This window comes from Miniopterus schreibersii (assembly GCF_964146895.1).
Source record: "Miniopterus schreibersii genome assembly, chromosome: 1".
Taxonomy (NCBI): Eukaryota; Metazoa; Chordata; class Mammalia; order Chiroptera; family Miniopteridae; genus Miniopterus; species Miniopterus schreibersii.
Genome location: NC_138101.1, coordinates 70,083,169 through 70,107,184, shown reverse-complemented (window position 1 = coordinate 70,107,184; position 24,016 = coordinate 70,083,169). Strand labels below are relative to the sequence as shown.

At 46.6% G+C, this 24,016-nt stretch overlaps 1 protein-coding gene across 3 annotated transcripts in view; it reads left to right on the top strand.

The window, feature by feature from the left end:
* Positions 1-23,804, top strand: part of DIP2C (disco interacting protein 2 homolog C) — a 365,873-nt gene extending 342,069 nt beyond the window's left edge. For all 3 annotated transcript variants that reach the window (XM_081128158.1, XM_081128156.1, XM_081128157.1), the window contains 5 exons: positions 12,404-12,461; positions 14,522-14,596; positions 16,492-16,666; positions 17,731-17,854; positions 20,702-23,804. In XM_081128158.1, coding sequence (XP_080984284.1) covers positions 12,404-12,461; positions 14,522-14,596; positions 16,492-16,666; positions 17,731-17,854; positions 20,702-20,954 — 685 coding nt within the window. In that variant the 3' untranslated portion in view covers positions 20,955-23,804. The remainder of the gene's footprint in view (positions 1-12,403; positions 12,462-14,521; positions 14,597-16,491; positions 16,667-17,730; positions 17,855-20,701) is intronic.
* Positions 23,805-24,016: the final 212 nt, after the last annotated feature.

The window sequence follows — 24,016 nt, the reverse complement described above, 5'->3', positions numbered from 1 at the left end:
GAGAAGCAATGTTTATCTACTCCAACTACATTCACCTTATGAATAAAGCAGTGGAGGTGGGCAAGTCGGCTTGAACTCATACTCTCTCCACATTCTGTTTGTTAACATACCCAATAGGCCAGGTGACTTTTTGTCTTAAGATGCAAATGGAAATTGCTACATCATAGCCAGGTGCGATCAGAGTTGCTTTTTGTAAGTTTAACCAGAGCACTTCATTCTTTTCCTTGGCCATTTCAGTCAGGCACCATTTTGCACCTCATAAAATAGCAACATTTCTTTACATGAATTAAAAGTTTTTGTCAAGGAGCTTCCATGAAAAACAAAACCATAAGCCAAGCTGCCTTTCTGTGCAGCTTCCTAAGCAGCCTTGAGCAAGAATGAAGGGTGGCATTATTGGTGGATGATGGTAAGTTCCCCTCACGGAACTTGGTAGTGCCCAGGGAAATACTAGTTGCCTGCCTGGTCTCTGTAGCCCTTGTTTTAGACCCTACTGTTGCAAGGGAATCACAGAGATTAGAGTTGTCTTATGGGAGCCCCCCTGGGGGGCTGAGGGCCCACCCAGAGCTTACCAGCAGCACTGTAGCCAGATCCCATCTGGAATTTCCTCAAAATTCCAAAACTTAGTTTGGAAGAGATCAAGTAACTAATTCATATAAATTTCCAAATGTAGCATCTAGGCTTTCCAACAAATCTACTGTATAAAAATCATTTGAAAATAACTTTATAACTTCAAAAGGTGAGCAGTAGCTCATGAAAGACCCCATGTGAGTGACATTAGGCAGTTCTGTCTGTAGCCTGGCCCTCAGACGTGAGGAACAAGCATGGTCAAACCATGTGGATGAGAGCTGCTCACCTTCGGGTCTTGAGAGAGCAGGCTACAGGTTCAAACCCATTTATCTACAGGAATGGTAATCATAAGAGGGCCGGTGTCTTGTTCTGTGTTACGAGTGTCCTAGAATACCCAGGATGGTTGAGAGCAGGGACTTAGGGAGTTGTTCTTTCCTGGGAAAGGATAGAAACATAAAGACTCCTTTCTAATGAGTTTTGGACCCACCCTCTTGGCTCTCTTCAGTGTGGCAAGTCGTCTTACCAAGAAAAGGTATGATTTGGCAAATGTGAAATAATATTGGAACAAGTACAGTGTATGGCAGTAAAGTAATAAAATTTCAGTATCAGACCAGTATCTGCTCTAGGAAGAGCCAGGAGACATGAGTCCTAGGGAACACTTCTTGCTGATTTACTTCTTGGTGATTTACTAATTCTTTGAGCTTGGCAAATCCGTAATCATCGCAAGTGACAGGTTTTTCCTAATCTGTAAAATAATCTCTCAGACATACTTGTCCCTAACGAGGTCAACCGAAATAGAAGTAACAGTGCTCAGTGAACTGGGAGTTGCTGTGCAGTTATGTGTTGTGAACATAACTGTTAGTAATATCAGTGACTATTACAGTTAATGGTAATGTTGATCCAACAAGCAGCCCCAGCTCCAGACAGGTCAGACATCCCCATCCGCCCGTCCAGGCCACTCATGGGACAGCCTTCAGAGCCATGCCTGAACCCTGTTTATTCGTTGGCTTGGTCACCCCTCCATCCAGCACCACTCTCCCAGCCCTATAGCTCATATCCTCAGTTCTCTCCTGTGTCGGAGGACACGTGGCTGGGAGCTGAGGGGAGCTCATCAGACACCAAAAGGTTTGCAATGGGCTTACCTCCTCCTCCTCCTCTTCATTGTGTGACTCATAGAAACCAGAGCACGCCAAGCCCTGGGCATCAGGTAATTCCTGTGCTTTGTCCCAGCGCGGCTCCCCCCATGCTTAGAGTCACAGCTTCCTTCCCTGCCTCCTCCCCATGCCAGGGCCATGAGACCCAGTCCTCCCTCCCCGTGCCTAGCCCTCACCCTTGTGCTCTTCCTTTGCTCTTTTCCTTGACAGCCAGTGATTGGAGGTTCGAACCTGGACCTTTCTGACCAGGTCTTTCTGTCTCCATCGCTAGCAGTGGTGTTGCTCACAGCCTGCTTCTCCAGATGGCAGGGCTGGGTTCATTGTCCTGCCCCATCCTACTGGGCCCCTTCTTCCAAGGTGGCAGAAAACCTCAGGAGTGCCCCTTTCCCTCAACTGTCAGACACCATGGCCAAGGCCCTCTTGTGTCATGAGTCTTGCCCCCTGCCCCTCCTCTTTCTGCACCTCCCTCCACTCTGTTGAAATTCTCATTCTTTCAAGCAAAGCTCAAATACTGTCTCCTGTGAACATTCCCTGATGAAAATATCATCTAGCTTAAATCTCCAGCATCACTTCCAACCTTATCAACAGGCATCAGATGAGCCTTGTGCTGTAGCTAGTGTGACACACAGGTGCTGGGGTCTGACAGATCAGAGTTCAGCTCTTCTCTCTCCTCCAGTCCTTGGACAGGCACTGTGACCTCAGTGTCCCTATGCTCAGGATGGCACAGTAAAACCAGCCCGAAGCACTCTGACCTGTTTTCTCAGTGGTTAGAGCATCGGCCCGCGGACTGAAGCATCCCTGGTTCAGTTGTAGCTAAGGGAAGTACTTCGGTTGCAGGCTCGATCCCCAGCCCAGTCTGGGTGCGTGCTGGAGGGAACCAATTGATGTGTCTCTCTCATATCAATGTTTCTCTCTCTCTCTCTCCACCCCCCTCCCACTCTCTCTGAAAAAGCATTGGAAAAAATACCCTCAGGTGAGGATTAAAGAAAAAACAAAAAACCTGAAGGGACCCAGGAAGTGCCAGCAGGGGTAGAAGCTGTCCCTGGGAGCCCGGTAAGCAGGAGGGCTGTGCGCCACATGTGAGGTGGTGTCTTCCTCCTCCCCGTGGAGAACTCGCTTCTCTACCCCACCGAAGGAAATCCAGGGGCACAGAAGGGAGCTGTCTGCTCCAAGGCCCTAGTGGGCAGGAGGTGAAACTTGAGAGCCTTTTAAGATAGTGACTCTATCCCTTTCCTGTTACTATTCTTTTTTTTTTTTTTTTTTTTTTTAATGGGGCTTTTGTCTTTGTAACTTGAGCTGTACAGGCGTACCTTTATTGTGCTCCGCAGATGTCATGTTTTTTACACTTTGAAGGCAAGACCCTCCACCAACAAAAAGGTTGCGATTCTCTTTACTGCGACACTTGCTGTATTGTGGTCAGGAACCAGACCCCCATATCTCCATTGTCTACCTGTACTAATGTTCAGGCACAGGATTAATTACTGTTGCTTTAATACATTCATCTGGAGCCCCAGGACACCTGCCCAATTACCACTTAATTAATGTGGACAAGGTTAACTTGTTAATACGTGTATGCATCCCCCCGGGAGAAAAAGATTGTGTGTGTGCATGTGTCAGCGCCAGGGAGGTGACAGCACAACCACTGTTGTCAGTACCTGTGTCAAATAGGTTTTCCAAATTGATTTGATTTCTACCTGATTTTCTGCCTTTATTTTTAATACTTTTTTTTTTCCCCTTGGAATCAGTGTGGTGTGTTTTGTTTTGTTTTTTCAGTTATCTCCAGGTTGCCACAGAGGACATTTCTGCTTCACATCTGTTCTCCTGCTTCTGGACTGAATTTAGTTCCTATGGGCACCAGGGGGGAAATGATGAAACTGTTTTGAGACTATTTGAAGGTGGACTGTTAGTTTTAAAGTATTCTTTATAGTAAATTCATTTAAGTCAAATTCACAGTCTCTCAGTCACTTTCAATTTGATCTTAAGCACTAGAATTTTGCAGACTTCAGATAAGAATGAGAAAAGTTTTCAGCATTTAAAGAAATAGTTTTAGGAATTAAATCTTACAAACACAATGTTTGCATAAAGGCCTTAAATGAAAACTTTCATAGCCTCCTCACTCCTTTTAACCTGAAGTCGTAATTGAAGCCTCAGCAGAGCATGGGTAGTAAATTGTTCCTGGTCAGTGGCTGGCCCACGATCATAGAACAAAAGTGCCCTGCTCTTGGGCAGTTCTGTGTGTGTGAGTAGGTGTGAGTGTGACTGTGTTGCCCGTGTGTGTGAAAAGGATTTGCTGGGAGAGTCCTTGAGGCTGCACCTTATTTTCTGTCAGTTCAGTGCAACCATTGTCTAGCAGACCTGGGGCAGGACCTTCAGTGGCATTTGCACTTACTACTAATTTTTATTACTGAATCTTTTCACTGCGGAGGTCTAAGTTCCTGTCACGTGTACGTGGATGACTGTCCACCATGTGCACCCGCCTCACCAACACAGACCACTCCCTAACTTTCCCAGTCTCTCTAGGGACCAAGCTGATGCCCAGAAGGGCAGCCTGGCAGCAGTGAACATAGTCCATGTCATGACGTTCACTTAGGCTCAGGACCACCCCTTCTAGCTTGTGAGCCTGAGCACATTTGCTTCTTCGTTTCACTCCTGCCTGTAACATGGTGATAATGCTACCTACTTTGTAAGGATTGCTACCATGATGACATAATTTAATACATATAAACAATGCATAAAAGACAATGCCTAACAAATTGTAAGGTTCAGATGCATAAACTTAAGCAGTTCTACATTTATATAGACTATACTTACAGATTTGTTTCTCATCTATTAGTATTGACCTCCGTTATTTCTGTGTCTGGCCAGCTTCAGGCATGAACACAGTCTGTAATTCATTGTTCAGCCAACTTAATGGCTAGTACCTAATTGAAGTTCAACAGATCAGGAATGTACCATGGTTTTTGTACATTCCTTAAATAGTTCTTATGGAGTATACTTGAAAATCAGATGACTTTAATGATGGACAAAACTGAACAGAAAGAAGACTTTCCATTTTACAGATTGTCTCTTATGTGCTCATCTGGAGCTGAATTTCCAGCTTCTGTCTCCCATGTGGGGTTGAAGTCTTGCATGAAGTCTGTGGCTTCCATCCTCCCTTGGAGGGTGATAAAAAGACAATATTCCCATTTCTCTGGTCTCCCTCCTCACAGTTTAACACAGTATAATCACTCTGCAAATCTCCTTTGAGGACGCCCTGGGCAGCTGCTGCACCAGGGAGTTTTTAGTATCTGGGAGAGAGAAGCTCTTTACCTCGATTTTCTTACTCTTTCAAACATTCAGTATCCTTTGGAGACTGTGTACAGCCTTCAAGTCATTGCAGTGTTGTCTTCAGATCTCATACTAACTTCCCCTCACCCTGTGTCAGGAGGTACTGAGAAGAAGTCAAAAGCCACAGACAAGGAGCCAGGACCTGGGCACTGGCAAGCGGTATGACCTTAAACCTAGTCCCTGCACCTCAGGACCTCACTTTTTGAGTGAGAGAATTCCAGAATCTTCTGATGCTCTCCCCTGGTCAGTGGATCCTCCCCCCCCACCTGATTTTCAGTGATTGGGTGATGTTTTTCATTCCCTTCTGCAATTCAAAAATTTGGTGAATTTTGTTTAGATGTTCCTTATTCTGGAACATTTTAGGTTCTTCAAAGAAATTTTTATCTTTTGGGTAAAGATCAAATTCAGTTGATCTTAATTTTTTAAAAATAAAATATCCAGTCAATATGTTATTTTTTTGTCCCACTGGTTTATTCATTAAAGCTTATCCCAAAGACCTCCAACAAATCCTCTGAATTGGGGTTGCATATAAAATACAGGACAACCAGTTAAGTTAGAATTTCATATAGAAGAGAAATGATTTTTTTAGTACAAGTATATACCAAATATGCCTAGGATATACGTAATAAAATTTTGGTCATTTATCTGAAACTCACTTTTAACCAGGTATCCTGCATTTTGTTTGCTAAATCTGGCCACCCTAACTCTAAAATCAGATGCCAGGTCTCACAGCCATGGCTATTGCTAGTCCCAGGTTTTCTGTGACTGTGGAGGGACTTGTTCCCAGGAAGCTATGCCCTGAAGGGTCTTCTACTGCAGACTGCTGCCTCAGACATATTAAAATTTCTGTTTCTAGACAAAGTTGTAAAGTAGTCTCTTGATTTCTCCTTGTGAAATATGCTCCTCTGTGGTCAGTGCCCTCCTGGACACACTGTGTGTGTGAAGACACGCAATGTGGGATTTGTGCCCTCCTGGACACACTGTGTGGGAAGTCCAGCTCCTGCTCAATTCCAGGGGCTGCATACCCCCCTGCCATCACTCACCTGGCTAGAAACCCAAGGAAGGGGTCAGGCCGAGGGCAGTAGCCTACCATTTGCAGGAGGTGTAGTTTGAGGCCTAAAGGAACCCTCTAGTGCATGACACAGAGGCAGCAGGAGGAGCTTGATATCTACGTGGTCAGGACTCCGGTGCAGGAAAGAGGAAGGGTCCACCTGACACCCAGCAGTGGTTCAGCATCCTCAGGTTTTCAGAGATTGTCTGCGGGATCTGGTCCAGATACTGGCGTGAGTTCTGATTCTCATTGCGGGTGCTGACTTCTGGATGGAACATGAAGCCTGAGGCAAAGTACTCGAAGTATTCACTATAGGGAAGTTCCTCACCAATGGCCTCTCCTGCCAGCAGTGATGTCTGACACGTCCAGCAGTGGCAGCATTTTGGACAGTACAGCCACCACCACCTAGCACCAGAAGGGTTGTCTCCTGGACAAAACCTGCTATTTAATCCCACCAACTTGATTCTCAACTGGAAACAAAATCCCACCCTATCCCATGCTGTACACTGCAGCTGTTGTCCTCAGTCTCTTCTCTTCCTTATTCTTCTACACAGGCATGCTGCACTTTTTAATTAAATAGCCAATTGCACATGTTGATAGGTATCATATAAAAATAGAGCAATGGGTCCTGGCCAGGTAGCTCAGTTGGAGTGTCGTCCAGGGTTATGGGTTTGATCCCTAGTCAGGGTACATACAAAAAGCAACCAATGAATGTATAAATAAGTGAAGCAACAGGTCGATGTTTCTCTCTGTCTCTCAAAAAAAAAAAAAAAAAATCTATAATTTTTTTTTTTTAAAGAAAATAGGGCAGCAAGAAGATGCAGGTCTATGAAAACCCTCTTTCTTCCCTGTCGGCCTGCTCGTTCAACTTCCACCTTTAGACCCTGTTAAGTTGTTCCACTCTCACTGAACAGAGTAGCTACCAGCTCTGGCCACGTGGCTTGGCTGGTTGGATGCAGAACCACGTTCATCTGAGGGAAGGACAAGGAAAGGGCTTACAAAAGTTTGGATTTGGGGAAGGAGGGGAGGTGGTGGAAAGGACATGTTAGGTTTGTGATTTTATAAAACTCACCCCACATGCTTAGGTATTTTGTTTGGACAGTGTTGTCATGTTAAATATGCTCTTTGTCCACTCATTTTAGGGTAATTTTACCTGGTTTGGGCTTTCATGATGCACCTGCCACTGGTTCCAGGGGAGAGCCTCCTTTAGCAACAGTGGTCCTTTTTTTTCTTATTCACAAATATAATTTTTTATTTGACATCATTAAATGTATGAATTCTGAACAGATTTTTGGACTGAGGGCTCATATGCATCAGCTTGTTCAACTTTAGCACCGGTCTCATTCCCAGTGGTCTTGAGGCCAAAACAGTGGTCCTTTCTTGTGTGTGTGTTGTCTTGCTACTATTGTGGGTGTGTGAATGTGGTGTCTGTTATATTAAGTACTGATTTTTTTTCTCTTGTGCTTCTAATGGTCCTCTCTCATATGCTTTACTAGCAGCAAAGGAAATAGCAAGATGTTAAAATCCAAACTTTGACAGTAAACCCTGTCTAATTCTCTTTGCCTTAGTGTACAGGAAGCTGATCAGTCACTAAATCCAATCACAGAACCTACATTAACCTAAGCTTTTTGAATATTCAACTACATCCCATCTTTTGGGATTCTAAAAAACTTGTTCTAATGGTCTTACTATATTATACTGGGTCTCTTAAATGCCTCAGATTATTTTTGGTAGAAGATGTAGTTTCATGTTAAATTAAAAGTCTGGCTGGCTTTCTAGCAGCATGTCTGTGGCGTGCTGGCTGCATAGAAGCTGGATTTCACACAAGCGGATTGCTCTGGATCCTGTTCCTTCCTGTCCCTAGTGTGACACCAAGTCTGTGTCTGGTGTGGCTGCATGGGTTGTGGCAATTGAAGGCACAGATGGCGCTGGTCCTCAGGTCAGGAGAGACCGTGGGGCACCCATTGCTGGGCAGCTTCGTGGCCAGCAAAGACGGGGTCGCCCCCTTGCCCTCCTGACCATGTCCACTGGGTCAGGTCCACACAGGGTTTGTTGTCCATGATTCTGAAGTGACCAGCTCTGGTGGCAGTTTTGGGAACTCCGTCACTCCTATTGGGGCAGATCGTGTGAATCTAGGTTGTTAAGTGTCTCCAGAGCCAGTGGTCTGACAGATACTCTGCCAGCGGGTGACACTAGGCCATGTAGGGTGGCGTCAGCAAGCAGGCCTGTCCCAGGGAGGCAAAAACACTAGTCTCCTTTTGGCGAGAGTCCCGGTGTACGGATAGGTGTTGGGGATTGGAGAGAAGGTGAGATTATGGTGGCACCCCCACCCCTTCCTTCGAGGTTAGAGAAGCACTGGCAGCGAAGGAAAGCCTTGCAGGAAGACCTCTTGCTGCGTTGCTCTGCTGGCCACAGCCTTTCACAGTGAAATTCGGGTCAGGGTGGGAGAAGCTCAGGGACAGCACAGTGAGGGACTGTATAACTGATGGCAGATCTCCCCGTGCCAATGTTCCATCTTGCTGTCTAGTGAAAGCCTACACGTTGAGTCCATGTAACAGCCCACATGGAAAAACATGTTTTGTGACGTTCAGGGTTTGTACTTGAGTTGAAAACGGCAGGGATGAGAGTAAGACAGGGCCAGGCCTGAGGCTTCCTTCAGACACTAGCACAGCCAGCGGGAGCCTGATGGGAGAAGCAGTGCACAGAGTGACCCCGACTTCAGCCTTGGGAGGTCTCCCTCCTGGAGCCAGCTGGGCCAGCACGGGGATGTGGGGCAGCGAGGGCCCAGCCACAGGACTGAACTATCAGAAGCATATTCTGCCAGGTTAGCCGGAGTCTTGAGAGCGGGTCTCTGTTCCTGGCTCAGACTTGGCAATAACTGCTCTGAGGACAGGGTTTCTTTTACTGCTTTGCTCGGCCCACTTGGTGGTTCAAGCTGCCTTCACTGCAGGATGGAGCCAAGCCCCTCACTGACAAGTGGCGGAGTGGCCTGTGCGCCTGTCCCCTCTCTGTTCTTCCCTCTCCCTCATACAACTCCTTCCATCCCCGCACTCTGGCCCAATCGCAGGCAGCCTGCTTCTGCCACCTCACATCTGTGTAGGTAGCTTGTTTCTAACCTCACAACTGAGTAGTGCTAGTGACAACGCCACAGCTCTCACAGCTCACCTGGCTAAGACACATGTGGGTGCTGTATGCTTGAAACTCCTTACACTTGCCAGCAGCCCAGCCTGTGAGCAGCGCTTTCCTGGCCTGAGGAGGTCAGTGGACAAGCAGGGCTTCACTCGGGCCACCTGTCACCGCATGCTGCCCTTCCCACTCCAGTCTTTCCCTACATGTGTTGCAGGTGTACCTCCCAGCCCTTCCAGAAGACATAGCTTTGCCTTTTTCTAGAAAAGGTGTTTGTTTTCTTTTTGCTGTTTCTTTTTATGGGGATGAAGGGCAGTCCGTGTGGCATTTGCTACCAGAACCTATAGTTCTTCCATTCAGGACCAACCCTGAATGACTCCAGCAGCCCTTCTGACACTGGTTTCACACTGACCAGAAAAGAAGATCCTAACGTAGATCCTCCTCTTGTCCATATTTCAGCTGAGAACCCAACTGAGATGCCATCTCTCTTGCTTTCTTGGAGGCTGAGGGTCATACAGGGAAGGACAGGAGACAAGATAAACTCTAAAGGCAGAAAGAGGGCAGCGGAGGCCTGCTGGTCAGGTAGGCAGGCATGTGCAGTTTGGGCACAGCCAGGAGCCCCACTCGCTGAAGGAGAATTAGGCCTTTGTCTTATTCTCCCATATTGGCCAGGCCAGGCACAGGCCAGGCAGAACCTGTGGGGAAGGAGAGAGGAACAGCCATGGGTGTCCTGGGCACCAATCCCAGAGTCCAGGGACATTTGTCTTGAGCTGCCTTGTTACACCAGGTACCCTCTCTGAAGTCATCCCAGTCATAATGCAGCTGCCAGAGCTGCTCAGCATGTCCACAGTGCCTGGCAGGGGTTTCTACAATAGTGGTGGCTATAAGTAGACAACTGGCAGAGTAGAAGCTAGTCCAAACAGCCCTCAGTTTTGGCTAAGAGTTTTGCTCCCAGCCTGACCACCTGGACTTTGTAGGACGTCCAGCCCAGCCGTTGGCCAGCTGCCCCTTGGCCCACAGCAGTAGCCCCACCACACAGAGGCCAGGCCGTCTAGTGGTAGGATCCCTTTCATTTTGTCCCTCTTTCCTTGCCCCCACCCCCACCCCCACCCCTTTCATAGTTTTCCCAGCCTGTTTGGCCTCATTTCCCTGGCACTTTCTCCATCTGCAGCAAATTGCCAGTACCCAGATCCCACAGTTGGCTAGCCAGCATTGGACACAGGCTTGTTCGTGGACCCTGAATGCTCCAACCAGCCCAGTTTAGCTCAATGTGACAGCCTGGCCTCCTGGGCTACAGGCTTCACTGGTCATTGACAGCGTTGAAACGCCTGCGAGCCTCACGCGTAGCTACAAGTGCTGCTTCTGAGTGGTCTGTTACCAGCTAAAGTTCCATAGGTTTCAGTGGTGCTCTGATGGTAATTCTTCACAGAAACCCACCAAAATTAGCACAGTGCTACCTGAGTGCTGAAAGTGTTTTGGGCTCTTAATTCTGTATTAATGTCATAGGAACTTAACTCTTGTTTGTACCCGTTACCCTGTAATAAAACTGGTTTCCTTATAAGTCATTTCACTGACAATGGTCAGTGACCACTTACTGTGTTTCTGAAGATTAACATCATTAAGCCTTTTGGCAATTCTGGAAAAGTTGAAGTGATATATATGATCTAGGTGGTTTTCTTTCCTGCTGTCAGCATCAAGGTCTTAGGACAGATACCAAAGATGTTTGTGTTACTACCTGATCCAGAGTTGCTCCAGTAAGTTCTTATACCTACCTCATCAAGTTACTGCCACAGCTACTCGGGCAACACCCCCCTCCCGCCCCAGATTTTTCTCTCCATTCTCCCCCTGAAGAGATGTCAGTCCTCCTGTGTCTGACCACTACCCACAGGGACTCACCCCAGGATGGCCACCTTTGTCCCCAGCAATGTGAGACACTACACTGAAGGCTGGATGGGAGGCACGGCAGCCTTTCCCTAAGTGAGAGCTTTTCAGCTGTGGAGCACGTGGAGCCCTCAACCAGAGCCCACTGCCTGAGGACACCTGCCCAACCCGAGCCCCCAGCGCTCCCCTTGCTAGGGCACCTCTCTTTCTGCCTCGTGCTAATATTGTCATTGTCATCTGCCCCCTGGAACCTCACCTCTTGGGTAACTGCCAGGCTGCCAGGAGCCTCATGTGCCTGTTGTGACTTGCAGATTCTTCCACACACACATCACCCCGCCCCACCCCCACACACACCCCCCTCTCTCCCACACACATCACCCCCCTCTCTCCCACACACATCACCCCCTACACACACACACACACTCCCCTCTCTCCAGCATTTATTACTTAGGAGGAGGATCTATGCTAATGCAGAGAATGGGTTCTGGTGCTGAATTTCACATCGCTGGGTGGGGGAGAGAAAGCCTCTCACCATCCCATATCCCTGTGCCCCTGCCTCCTGCTAACTGCCTTCATGCTGTGGTGTCCAAGAAGTTGAGCACCTTGTCCTTCACTTCATTTTCCTTAAGAATTGTCTTCTGGATTAATGAACAGCACCACAGTCTTACAGTACTGTGGTGGAAATGTAAGACCAGTCACGGAGGCTGTAAAACATTAAAAATAATGCAGCCAGAAAGGACTTAGCCAACTCTGGTTGTGACCAGCACCAGTGTGTTCTGCAGGTCTTAAGATTAAATTACCATTAAATAGCTTTTAAATTGAAAAGAGTTTCTTTTCTGAGAGGTTTTGCTGTCTGAATTGGCTCTCCTCTTGACTCAGTCGTGCCTTGTGGATTCTGTGCTGCCGCAACCTGGGCCCTGCCCCACGGCCCATCGTGGGCAGAGCAGCTGTCTCAGGGTTGAGTCAATCCTTGTTCTTCCCTTTTCTGCAGGTGCTGAGCTGACTCCTGGTGTAACGCAGAATTATTTTCCCAGTTATTTTGCAGGTTTGAGAAATGGGACTTCATTTGCATTCTCAAGGCCTGGATGGGTGGCTTATACCAGTCCCACCAAGCACAGTGGCACTCTGCTCTTGGACCACTTTTTCTTTGACTTCTAAATTATCTTTGCATTGGATACTGCACTCCAGCAGAGTTAATGCTCCCCAGCTACCTACCAGGCATTGGCCAAGTGTTGAATGTGGACAAAGGGAACCGTGGTACAGAAAAGCTCAGTGACACCTCTGTTTCTCATTGTAGAGTCCGTTTAGTAGAAAGAGGATCCCCTCACAGCTTGCCACTTATGGAATCAGGAAAAGTAAGTATTAAAGGAGGAAATATGCATTTCTATGGAAGTATGAGCCTCAGTGTATGGGCTTTAAAATTCTAAGAAATGTATTTTATAGAATGTTTTTTCAAAAAGTTTTCTTGAATATAGTGTATCATGACTAGGTTTGTCCATGAGTACAGAAACTCGAAATAACTGTTTTCAGGAAGCTAGGTGTGTTTTTTTCCTCTCACATAAAGGAAACCATGAAGCCACCAGGGGCCCCAGCCCTCTTGTCTTGTTCTGCCCTGCATGGACTACATGCCCAAGGGCACCTCAGGGCCTAAAGTGGCTGCTGCCACTCCAGCTATTATTTCCACTTTTCATCAGCAGCGGGAGAAACAGAAAAGGGAGGAGACAAATGGCACAGATTTGAAGGAAGCTTCCTGAGCTGCCTTATTCTTAAATACCAGTGGCCAGAATGTGGTCACACAGTCACATTCAGCTGGAAGAAAGGCTTGGAATACTGTACTGGTTCTGAATATCTCTGGGCCTGGCTAACAATTGGGGTATTGATTACTGTGGACGTACACAAAGAATGGTTATCAGGAGACAGCTAGTAGTTCTAGCCACAGTGGTCATGTTTCTTACAAAGAATAAGAAACATATTTAAACCTAAATGGAGACCTTTTTTTATTTTTGGCTGCAATGGTCAGATCTCTTCTCCACCTAATTCTAAAAGCAATCTTATTTTGTTTCTGCACCTTTTGTAAGTCGGTTCTAACCAGAGGAATCAGTGCCCCCCCCCCCCCCCCATGCAGCCTGGTGGACGACAGGCACAGAGACCTGAGCCACATGTTACACCTTAGACTTCAGGTTCGGGACAGCTGTTCCGAGAGCTTTTACCCCATATCTTCTGCCTAATTTCAGTCATTCAGTGTTCAAGTAGCTGAACCAAGTCAGACTGTGTTCTAAATTTGCAGAATCAGCTTTTACTTCCTCACTTATGCGATTTTAGTAGAATTTAAAACATTTCTAAACTATTAAGGAGGAGATGCTTAATATTGACATTATAATAAAATATGTTTGCCTGCAGGAAGAAATTGGAGGCGAGACAGGGAGCCATATGGGTGTTCTAGACACACTACCCCAGCCTGCACAGGCAGTGACGTGCCATCTCTTAACATCTGGCCGCCACAGAAGTGGTTTTGCACTAAGTCTTTTGGCCATGCCTGCTGCATTTCTGAGGGCACACTCATCTCTGAAAACTTTATCCCTGACTCCCTTAATTCAGTGTCTACTGCAAGCATGCCCTTCTTTCATACTCATGTGCCACGATGGGGGGTATAACATTAAATATACTTGGAAAAATTTATTGAAATTCCTGTTTTGTGTCCATGTAAGAAACATCCAAACTTGAAGAGAATTTTTGTAAGAGGCTCTGAGCCAAAACTGATGATAGTTGCTGAGAAGCAAAATCTCAGATGTTCCAGAAAATGATAGTTCATAGCTTCTTTTATGCGTTTAGCATTAAGGCTAGAACCTAAAGAATATTGCGTGAGGGTAGGAGAAAGCAAGGTGGGGATTGGATTACGGGATAGTTAACAAGATTATGTGCTCTCTTAGGGCTTATTTCAAAGGTATGTTAACCTGGATGCACAAGAATAATGGACAGGGCTTGCTTAAGGCAAAGGACAAGCCTTTTACTAAAGAAGTTACATGCCTAGGGTGTGGCTACCTACTGGGACGTGCCTAGTTAGGAATTTATGATCAGATCCCTCTGTGAGGTTACACTCCATAGAAGTGTTTTCATCCACATTTCCAAGCATTAGGCTGTGTTAAATTATATTCATCATGTTTTTGTTCAAATTCTTAATTTCAAGATCACTTTTACACAGGCTCTATCATTGTAGTAATAATTACAGTGAAAAGGAACTGTTATGCTGTAATTACATAATGCTGTCGTACATAATTCTGATTTAAAGCCATACCACTTTCCAATGATTTTAGAAAGGAAAACAGGCATATGGAATGAAGGTAAGATCCAGGTTGATTGCTGTGTAGGATCTACTGTCTACTTACTGACAGGGATGTTCTTCTTTCCCACATAGATACTTCCAGGCGTTCGGATCATAATTGCCAACCCAGAAACAAAAGGACCATTGGGAGACTCACATCTGGGTGAGGTGAGTATGGGACATCCTCTAGGAGATGTAGCCTCTGAAACCAAATGTATCCTTCTGCTACACACCACCTGCTCTCCTTGACCTCAGTAAACGGTACTCCCCTGCCCCTGACCACAGTGTACATCAAATCACATTGAGGAGGTCACGTTAACTGGTGGGAAGTAATGTGAGAGAAGCTTTATTGCTTAAATGAGTCCATGAAAGTTGAGGATTACAAAGTGGGACTTCCTTAAGGAAGTGAGATGTCCTTAAGCAAGTGAGGCAGGTTCTCTTCAAAGAATTTAGAAGAGATAAAACTTTATGGGCTGCGTTTCCTCATTTCTTAGCTCTTACACTTGTTTTCCACAGGCCCGCCTTTGTCAGGGAGGTGACAGAGATGTACAGAGGGCATCGTCTCCAGCCCAGAGTCATAGCAGCATCCACACACGCCACCAAACAGGGTAGAGGAATGACAGTGGTTTCTTCCTGCCAGGTGTCAGTGTGACACTTCACTTGCTCGTAACAAGCTTCTTCCAGGGAGGAAGTCGGAGCATCAGACAGGGGCTGCCCTACATTACACAGACTCTTCCTTGAGCCTGCTAGGAGAACTCTGACAGCTCCCTCTGCCCAGAAGGGACAACGGTCTTGCTGCAGTGTCACCTACTGTGTGTCCTCAGCTCTCCCTCCTTATGGAAGTGCTCTAGCCCCACACAGACCTGCCACTGTAGCTGACATCTTATTAAAAACACTGCCACCACTGTTTCTGGATTATATACAGTGACATTTACACATTGTCAATGAGTAAGTGATAATGGGTGAGTCTTAACCGTGACTCACTCCACAAATCCTCTTAGTAGGCTATTTTTGGCCCTCATACCTTTGAATCATGTAAAGATTAGAACTGAGATGGCAATTCTATACAGATCTTATTTAGGAAGTTCCTTTTACTCCATTTGTAGACATAAAATTGAGTTGCGGAGGCTGTTGTCTCAGGCACCTGGAGAGGATCCTTCCAGGTGCTGCCCTCCCAGTGTGGCCACGGCATAGGCTTGGAAAGGGCGTGCTGGGGCCGGTAGAACCCACGTCAGTTTGATTTTCTTAGCAGAAATCGTGTTAGAGAGCAGAGCACAGTTTCCATTACCTGCATTAGACAGCTACCTTCTTTCTCTGTCCAGCAGGTGACAGTCACTTGAGTGCCTGCTATGTGCCGGGCGTTGTCCTGGGAGCTGGGGGACAGTGTACATGACAGTGTTTCTGACTTCAGGGATCTTAACTAGTTTTTAGTGTAAATAAGATAATGGAACCAGCCAAGCCCAGAAGGTCTTTGCCATAAACACTCTGACTACTCCTATTCTTATTGTACAGACAAAAGAGCATACAGTTGTATGAACGTTTTAGGCACTTCAGTTACGTAACGATTTCCTCCAGTGTTTTCCATGGCTCTACATAACCTGCATGGTCATCACTTTGAGTCAACACATTATTTTCCCAAGCGGCACATGGGTGTTTTTGTTTCCCATTTTTTGGCAGAGTTTTTTCCTCTTAGAGTTGGTTTTGTTTTGTGTTGTTTCACTGCAGTGTATTTCCAACAGTATGCAAACCAGATGAAAGGGAAAAAATAAATCATAAAGCTTTTTAATATTTTTCTAGATTACTTTTTGGAAACAATCATTAAATTTGAATAAGTACGAGGAAATGAGTACAACTCTGCTCATTGGATGTATTTATTTTAAAAATCCTCAGCCACCCTGCTTTAATAGAATTCTCGATGGGTGGGAAGTATAGTTCGCACGGCTGCAGGCTTGCCCTTCTGCCTCTGTGTCAGTAAACTGTGGCATCTGTGTCCACATAGATGCCATGAGTGTCCCTGGAGACTTCCTCAAGTTGACTCATCCAGTCCTGTTCTCCTCTCACAGATCTGGGTACACAGTGCCCACAACGCCAGCGGTTACTTCACTATTTATGGAGACGAGTCCCTCCAGTCAGATCACTTTAGCTCAAGATTAAGTTTTGGAGACACCCAGACCATCTGGGCACGAACAGGCTACTTGGGCTTCCTGCGGAGAACTGAGCTCACAGATGCAAATGGAGGTGAGAGTCCAGACAGGCAGGCGAAGGGCCAGATCCCCCAAACACTGAAGACCTGTCAGGTTTGAAATTCCCAAACCCAGGACTTGAGTTTCTAGGGATCACTGGGGCTTCTTGACACACCTGCCTGGTGGGAGCTGTGCTGATCCAGCCAAACTGGCATAAATTTAGGGTGAAAGTACAAAAACATTTTGGCATCACATTTGAATTGAAGAAAATCATGGACTGTTTTATTTGAGGGTGCTCACTGGGGCTCCCGGGAAGAGCTCAGCTTAGAGGATTGAGGTCGGTAGTGATGCAGACCTCCCAGGAGGCACAGCAGGTCCAGTCCTGTGGAAATGGGGGCTGGGCAGCCGGGAGACCCCCACCCCCACCCCTGCTGTTATGATCAGAAGCCACAAGTAAATGTCTCCATTTCATCTGACCTAAATTGGAAAATATTTATGTTCTGGTGTTTTATATGTGGACTGCTTCTTCAGATTTGCCCTGATGTACTTACCACCCTAAGGTTAAGGACACATCTCTTATTTGTGAGGGAAGACAGGCCGACTGCGCATTGTCCTTATCCCAGGGTTTGTAGGACCAATGAGAACATATGCGCAGGTCACAGGGCTAAGGAAATCTTTGTTTATGAACATGATCAGAAACTCGAGTGTGGAATAGTAACAGAATTAAGACCTGGTTTGACGGCATCAGAGGAAACTAGGTTTAACTGCTATGATGTGTCCTAACCACGTCCTCTGGGAGCACAGTGAGGACGAAGGCACATGTGCGCTGCAGGAGCAGGTGGTGCTAAGGCGCAGCTGAGGAAGTTACGATTGGGGATAGACACTGCCCTGGGAAATGCTCAGACTGAGGCATGAGCAGTGTTGCCTTGTGGGGCCAGCGCTTCTGCCCCTGCCCCAGCCCCAGCGCTTTCCTGAAGGCTCTCCCCACAGAAGGAGCAGCTGTCTCTAGCTCAGCCACCCCCTTTCTTTGCATCTCTTATTCAGGAGTTGTTTTAATCTTTTTTTAAGTGGTTGAGCAGCTTTTCAGTGAACCTCACACATACTTGGTCCCCTCCACAGAGCGCCACGATGCCCTGTACGTGGTGGGTGCGCTGGACGAAGCAATGGAGCTGCGAGGGATGAGGTACCACCCTATAGACATCGAGACCTCCGTCATCAGAGCCCACAAGAGCGTCACGGAATGGTGAGTGGGGCTCTGCACACGAGGGCAGGGGCGGGATGAGTATGGCATTAGAAACGATGTGGTCCTGTCTGAGCTTTGGGTTGTAAACCTTTACCTTTAGGGCCTAATAACATGGCAGGTCAAGCTGGTGTCTCACACATTTCCTGGGAATGACCTACGAACTCGGTAGTATCGCCCAGGAGCCCAAGTGGTCATTTATGTAGATTTTAGTTTACATAAGCATGATGTAGGGGGAAGGTAGACTGCCTACATACACAGGCACAGAAGACACTTGTTCCTGTCACCTTGGGGACTAGAAGTTATTGTGATGTGTAGGAAGACGTTAGATGAGAGGAGAAGACAGAAATACCGACAGTGACGATTTGCCATCTCAGACATCCCAGTGGGTGGGCCCTTGGGGACTTGGGGTGTTACGCGCCCAGAGCCTGGACTGCCTCCCTGGCCATTTGGTGGCTGTGCCAGGAGTGTGTTTTCGGTGCCCCAATACCTGGCACTGCAGTGCAGACACTTCCTCAGGTTCTTGGGGCCTTTATGTGGCGTTTAAGGAAGAAGAGTGGCTCAGCACCATCAGCTGTAGGTTTATTCATTTGTCTGGTCTCTGAGCTAGCAGACATGATGAAGCCAGTCTCAGCTCAGGTTAGGAACCCCAAGGGGGGCTGCCCCAAATCTCTGCAGTGTTTTCTGGCAGGGTGGATTGGTCTGAGATTTTTCATGCCTCTTGTTAGCTGATTGCAGGCTGGTGTGTGTTGCCACTTACTGCACCTGAACACAGAGAACACAGCAGATAGAAGCAATAAGAGACGGGAGAGTGAATGCATACCCATGGCAGGTCCTGTGGTTCTCTCAATGCACCCATTGGCCCTGACACACAGCTGCCCCTCGGACACTCCCTGGGCCTACTCTGTTTCCATCTGCATAGCTGTAGCTATTTATTACGGCCCTCTACTTCTCTGTTTCTAAGACAATGATCTAGACTCGCTTGTGTTGCCTCCCTCCAGTATTTCTCTATTTGCAAAAGGACTGTTTCCACCTTAAAAGGCTGGTGCCCCTCATGGGTTTCTAGTCCACAATTGTAGTTTCTTTTCTAAGCTCTGCTGTTGTCACCTGCAGGGTGGCCTCCCTGATGGGTTTGGCCTCCACTGAGCTGTGTTCACACATGGCACCAGAAGAAAAGAAACATGGTGGTTCCATCCTGATGGGCCTCAGTCCCCTGGAAACTGCCTGGCACAGCCTGCCTGTCGCCATTCTCTCTCCTCAGCGTGCCCTCCCCTGCCCTGCTGCTTCTGGGCTGAGGAAGGAGGGTGTGACACCCGTGTTAACTAATATGACCACTTCATTGTCGATAGTCCAGCTGACCAGATCTTTCCCTTCTCGTCAGCTCTCCTCTGTGTTAAACGTGTTTGGCCCCTAGGAGAGCTCTGACGGAGAAAGGTGACCAGCAACCAGCCCGTGGCTTCCATTAAATATGGAAACGGACCTGATTCCTGATGCTGTGTCATCAATTCCAAATGCCATAACAACAGTATACCAATTATATATAAAAGTTATACCAATTATATATAAAAATACATTCTGGGACATCACCAGCTCACAGTGTGGGCTCATGCAGCCATGCAGAGCAGTGTTTGTGTCACAAAGATCTGATTCAGGGCATTTGGCACCAGCACATCTTGTAGGGTTACACACTGTCACAGTGCAAATCCAGATGGAGAGATGGCACATGCATTCTCCACTGTTTCCCTTTCATTTAAACACGTGTTAGTCATACCAAACTAAATACACTTTTTCCTGATAGACATACTTTCACTTTTAGAAAATAATGAGTTTTCTCAAATACTTCCTACCTCACTGTTGATATAGAACCCTTCCATGTCCCTGGCATGAAAAAGCAGTTACCAGCAGCCCACTGCAGGACCCCAGAGCCTGGTTCCATCTCCCATGCACCCTCCACCCTGAGACCCTCCTGGAGCCTGGTCTTCTCTCCCATGCACCCCTTACCCTGGGACCCTCCTGGAGCCTGTCCCTGTCCCCTATGCACCCCCACCCTGGAACCCTCCTGACCTCTGTAGCCAAACAGACCATGGGCACCAGGGGCAATGAGTTTTAAGGTTCTTAACTACTTTGTAAAAAGCCCAACCATATAAGGTTAATGTCGCTTAAAGTGTAAATCACTAGACTTCGCTTCCACAAATTGCATAGACTGAATACTCTGGGTGAATCTTTGACATTGTCGAGGAATTACCCCCCCATTACGGGTTAGCTCTTGCTGCACTACAGTCACTTAAACAGGAATATGTGCCCCCATATCTGCAGTGGACTGCTGAATTATTTGACCTTGGCTGGCTGGGCCTGGGGGTCAGCTGGGTGCAGGTTGGCAGCTCAGGTCCTCTAGATGTTCCTCTCTGCTGTGGCAGAGGTAGGTCAGGTCCAGCCCAAATGCCTCAGGGCTCTTCAGCCTCTGCTAACATCTCACTGTCCAGATTACAGGTGGCCTAAGGTCAAGGGCAGGACAGACTCCACCCTTAGGGTCAAAGTGTGCAGATGGAGGGAGGAACTACTACTACACCCACCACCCCTCAGCAGCAGCTGGGGGCAGATGGTGGGGGGCAGAGAGGGTGATGCCGGGTGCAGAGATGATAGGGCACAAGGAGAAGCCACCATGAGAATAGGCCAATAGGAAAGGCTAATGACATGAGCATGTGAGAGAAATCATGACTGTGAGTGAGACTGCACGCTGCAGACGGTAAGTGCTCAGGCAGATTCAAAAGGAACCAAGTGGAACTTCTTGAAAACATAATCATTAAACAAAAACCTTGCTGTGTAGTGATGACTTTTTCTCTCTTCCAGTGCTGTGTTCACCTGGACAAATTTGTTGGTCGTTGTGGTTGAGCTTGATGGGTCAGAGCAAGAAGCTTTGGACCTGGTCCCCTTGGTGACCAACGTGGTCCTGGAGGAGCACTACCTGGTAGTGGGGGTGGTGGTTGTGGTGGACATCGGTGTCATCCCCATTAACTCCCGGGGAGAGAAGCAGCGGATGCACCTGCGAGACGGGTTTTTGGCTGACCAGCTGGACCCCATCTACGTGGCCTACAACATGTAGTCTTGTCTCCAGCGCCGCAGACTTCTCTAGAGATGTACACGTTTTTCTCAGTGTCACTAAAGTGTGCAGAAGCAAGGGCGACGTTCACAGATGGAACCTGATTCAGGAGGTCGAGTGGAGGAGACTTCCCACAGCAGTCCCGATTGGCATGGGGGAAAGGGAAACGTGAGTTATCACCGAGGTTTGCTCAGAAGGACCTCGCATTATGCCTTCAGTTTGTTGGAAAAGCCCATTTTGAAACATTTTTCTTTTTTTTCTTTTTTCTCTTTTTTTTAGTTATTGGTTAAGTGCTTTCTTCGTAAATGTGATATTTTGTTAAGCCAAAATAGCAATTAAAAATTCTGCCCTCCAGATGGGTTCTTTTAAATGATTTATGTAGTGTGACAAAGAATTGTTTTCTGTTTTAATGTGTCATGAAATCTTGATGACATGGACCTGTTACTAATTTAAGCCATTGCTAGATCTCATCCTTTTAGGAAAGTCTGTTGAGGTACGAGAAAACCTTCCAAATAGCACCTTTCAATTAGATTTTAGCAGCTTTCTTTGTGGAAATGTGCTGAAGAAACAAAGGCTAACACATGGCCTTTGGCATTAGCATAGAACGAGAAGAAATTATAAATAAGGTGTATTTCAGCAATTATCTTGCAGATATCTTTGTACTAAACTAAAAAGATAAAATAAGTTAACTTCTTCAGATGTAATTATGTACAAAACGTTTAATTTATTTTGATCTCTTTAGAAGTATAAAAGAGAAAAACATTCAAGAATATTAAAGTCTTGTAATGTTTGCTAATATAAAAAAGTGTTGTATTATCTTGCGTGGATAGTATCACAACAAATATATATATATGAAATATAAATTCACTAATGAACAAAGGAGATTTTAAAGTTTAAAATGCAGAACCTGTCACTTGCATGGTGTCCCCTCCACTGTGTGTAGATAAGAGAGATTCTCTCACATCCGCTCTGCTGATGGGAGCAGTCAGGTTGCCAGGAGCCCAGTCCAGGTGTTTCTTCTAGTACCAGAGACCAGCAAGTGAAATTATTGGAAATTATCTCACAGACAGTGAAGGAATGTGAGGCGAGCCGTGCCTGTTTCCCTTTACTGCGAGAGCAACACTGGACGGTGGGGTCAGCACGTGCTCAAGGCCCTGAGTGCTCGGGGAGGCCAGTGGCCAACGGCACTGTTCTCTGAGCTGCAAGAGTTCGTTGCACAATGTTTTTTATCATTTTTGTTAGTGTCACCCTTTTTTGGTCCTTGATATGAAAAGGAATGATATTCTGCGGTCATTGGCACCCAGTTGTGTTGATTTCCCTCAGACAGCCACTGTGTGGAGCGGACAGAGTGTTCAGAACAGCATTAAGGGTAAAGACTCACATAGGAGATCGTCACTTCGGCCAGCTCTCAAGGGTTCCCCAGCCCTCGGGAGCAAAACCCACAGGGACCTGCACAAGCTACCCGGGACTCCCCCCAGCGCCCCTGGCTGGAGCGAGAAAGTCTCACAGCTGCCTTCATGCTGCCACCTGTGGATCACACATCTCTGATTCCCGTCTCTCGCTGCTGCCTCCCAGGTCGTCTCATTCCCAGGGTTCCTCTGTGCACTCCTGATTGAATCGGCCTGCCTGTGTCCAGCCAGGAGGAGGTGTCAGCTGTCCCAGCGTGACTTACTTGATAATTGCCCCAGGGTGGCCCTGCAGTGGCTCTCGTTGCTAGATGTGCATGACTAAGATTGTTGCTGGGCAAAATTTAGATTCTCTTTTCATTTTATCTAGGCAATGTCTTTATCTGCCCTTGCTGTATGCACCAGCAGTAAGCCCTTTGCTAAAAGAGAGTTTTGTTTGACTTCTAAGATCCAAGGCTAATTGTTTTTTAAAAATTTAAGTGGCATATTTTTTTAAATTTGTCTGCATGTGGGATGCATCCTTCCATCACCACAAATCATTTGGCTTTTACAATATTGTTTGACTTCCATTGCTGTGTGTGAATATTTCTCTACATGCTTCAGATATACATTCCTACAGTCTTCTGCCTCCTACAGGCAAAACCCCACCACACACAGGAAAAAGACATTTTCTTCCTTTCACCCACCTTGTGTAAGGGAAGGGGGTTTCAGGTTTCAGGAAAGACACTGAGTAGGACACACACCTGCAGGATAACTTGTGAGGTCCAGCTGAGGTTGGAAGCAGCAAGTCAGGTGTCACTCCAAACACAACCCTCACCTTCCCCATCTCAGCATCCCAGGCCCGGCGGTAAGGGTGTGAAAGTGGTTAGTGACACCCTGTCACCTCTGCTGTTGGAGTTGAGGTCCAAAGGGTTGGGGGCCGAGGTGGGAGCTCTGTTGTGCAAGAAAAAGGAAAGGAGACACTCAGTACCACCGTTTCAGCAATAAAGAAGGATCATTCTGCATTTGCAATCTTACTGTAGATAAATCACTCATGGGAATGTAACAGATGTTTGTCTTGTGACCTTGTGCTTTTGAAGTCAGACAAAACCGTGTGATCAACTTGCACAAAGGAGGGTACACAGTGAACATTGAAACACAGACCTAACCCTACAGGGCGGCTTCCTCATGGTGCTTGTTTATTATATATATTTAACCCTGCTTGACACTTTACCCCAGGGAAACCGTCCCTTTTATCAGTTGAATGTTAGCAGCGTTATTTCATAGAGTGTGGTGACTGGTTAGAGAAATTCATGTACTCAGCCAATCACGGTTTCAAACAAAATTTTTATGTGCGAAGGACGGCAACCTTCTCGTATGTTAAACCACCAGTAAGCTTTGTACATCTGTGATAACGCCTGTTTTATATTCAAATGAACAAATAAAAGCTTTTATTTTTGTTGCTCTGAAAATAGCAGTTTCTTAATTGGTCCCCTGGAAAACTGTCTGGGACAGCTTCAATCCGAGGAAGGAAGTGATTCCTACAGGGAAATGGGAAATGTATCTGACTCTGTTTACATAATTTGTTGCATTACTACTTAGTACAGATAATCATACTTTGAACAATGTTTAAATTTTGATGTGGGCATTTATTACTAAAAAAAATTCCTATGGCAACAA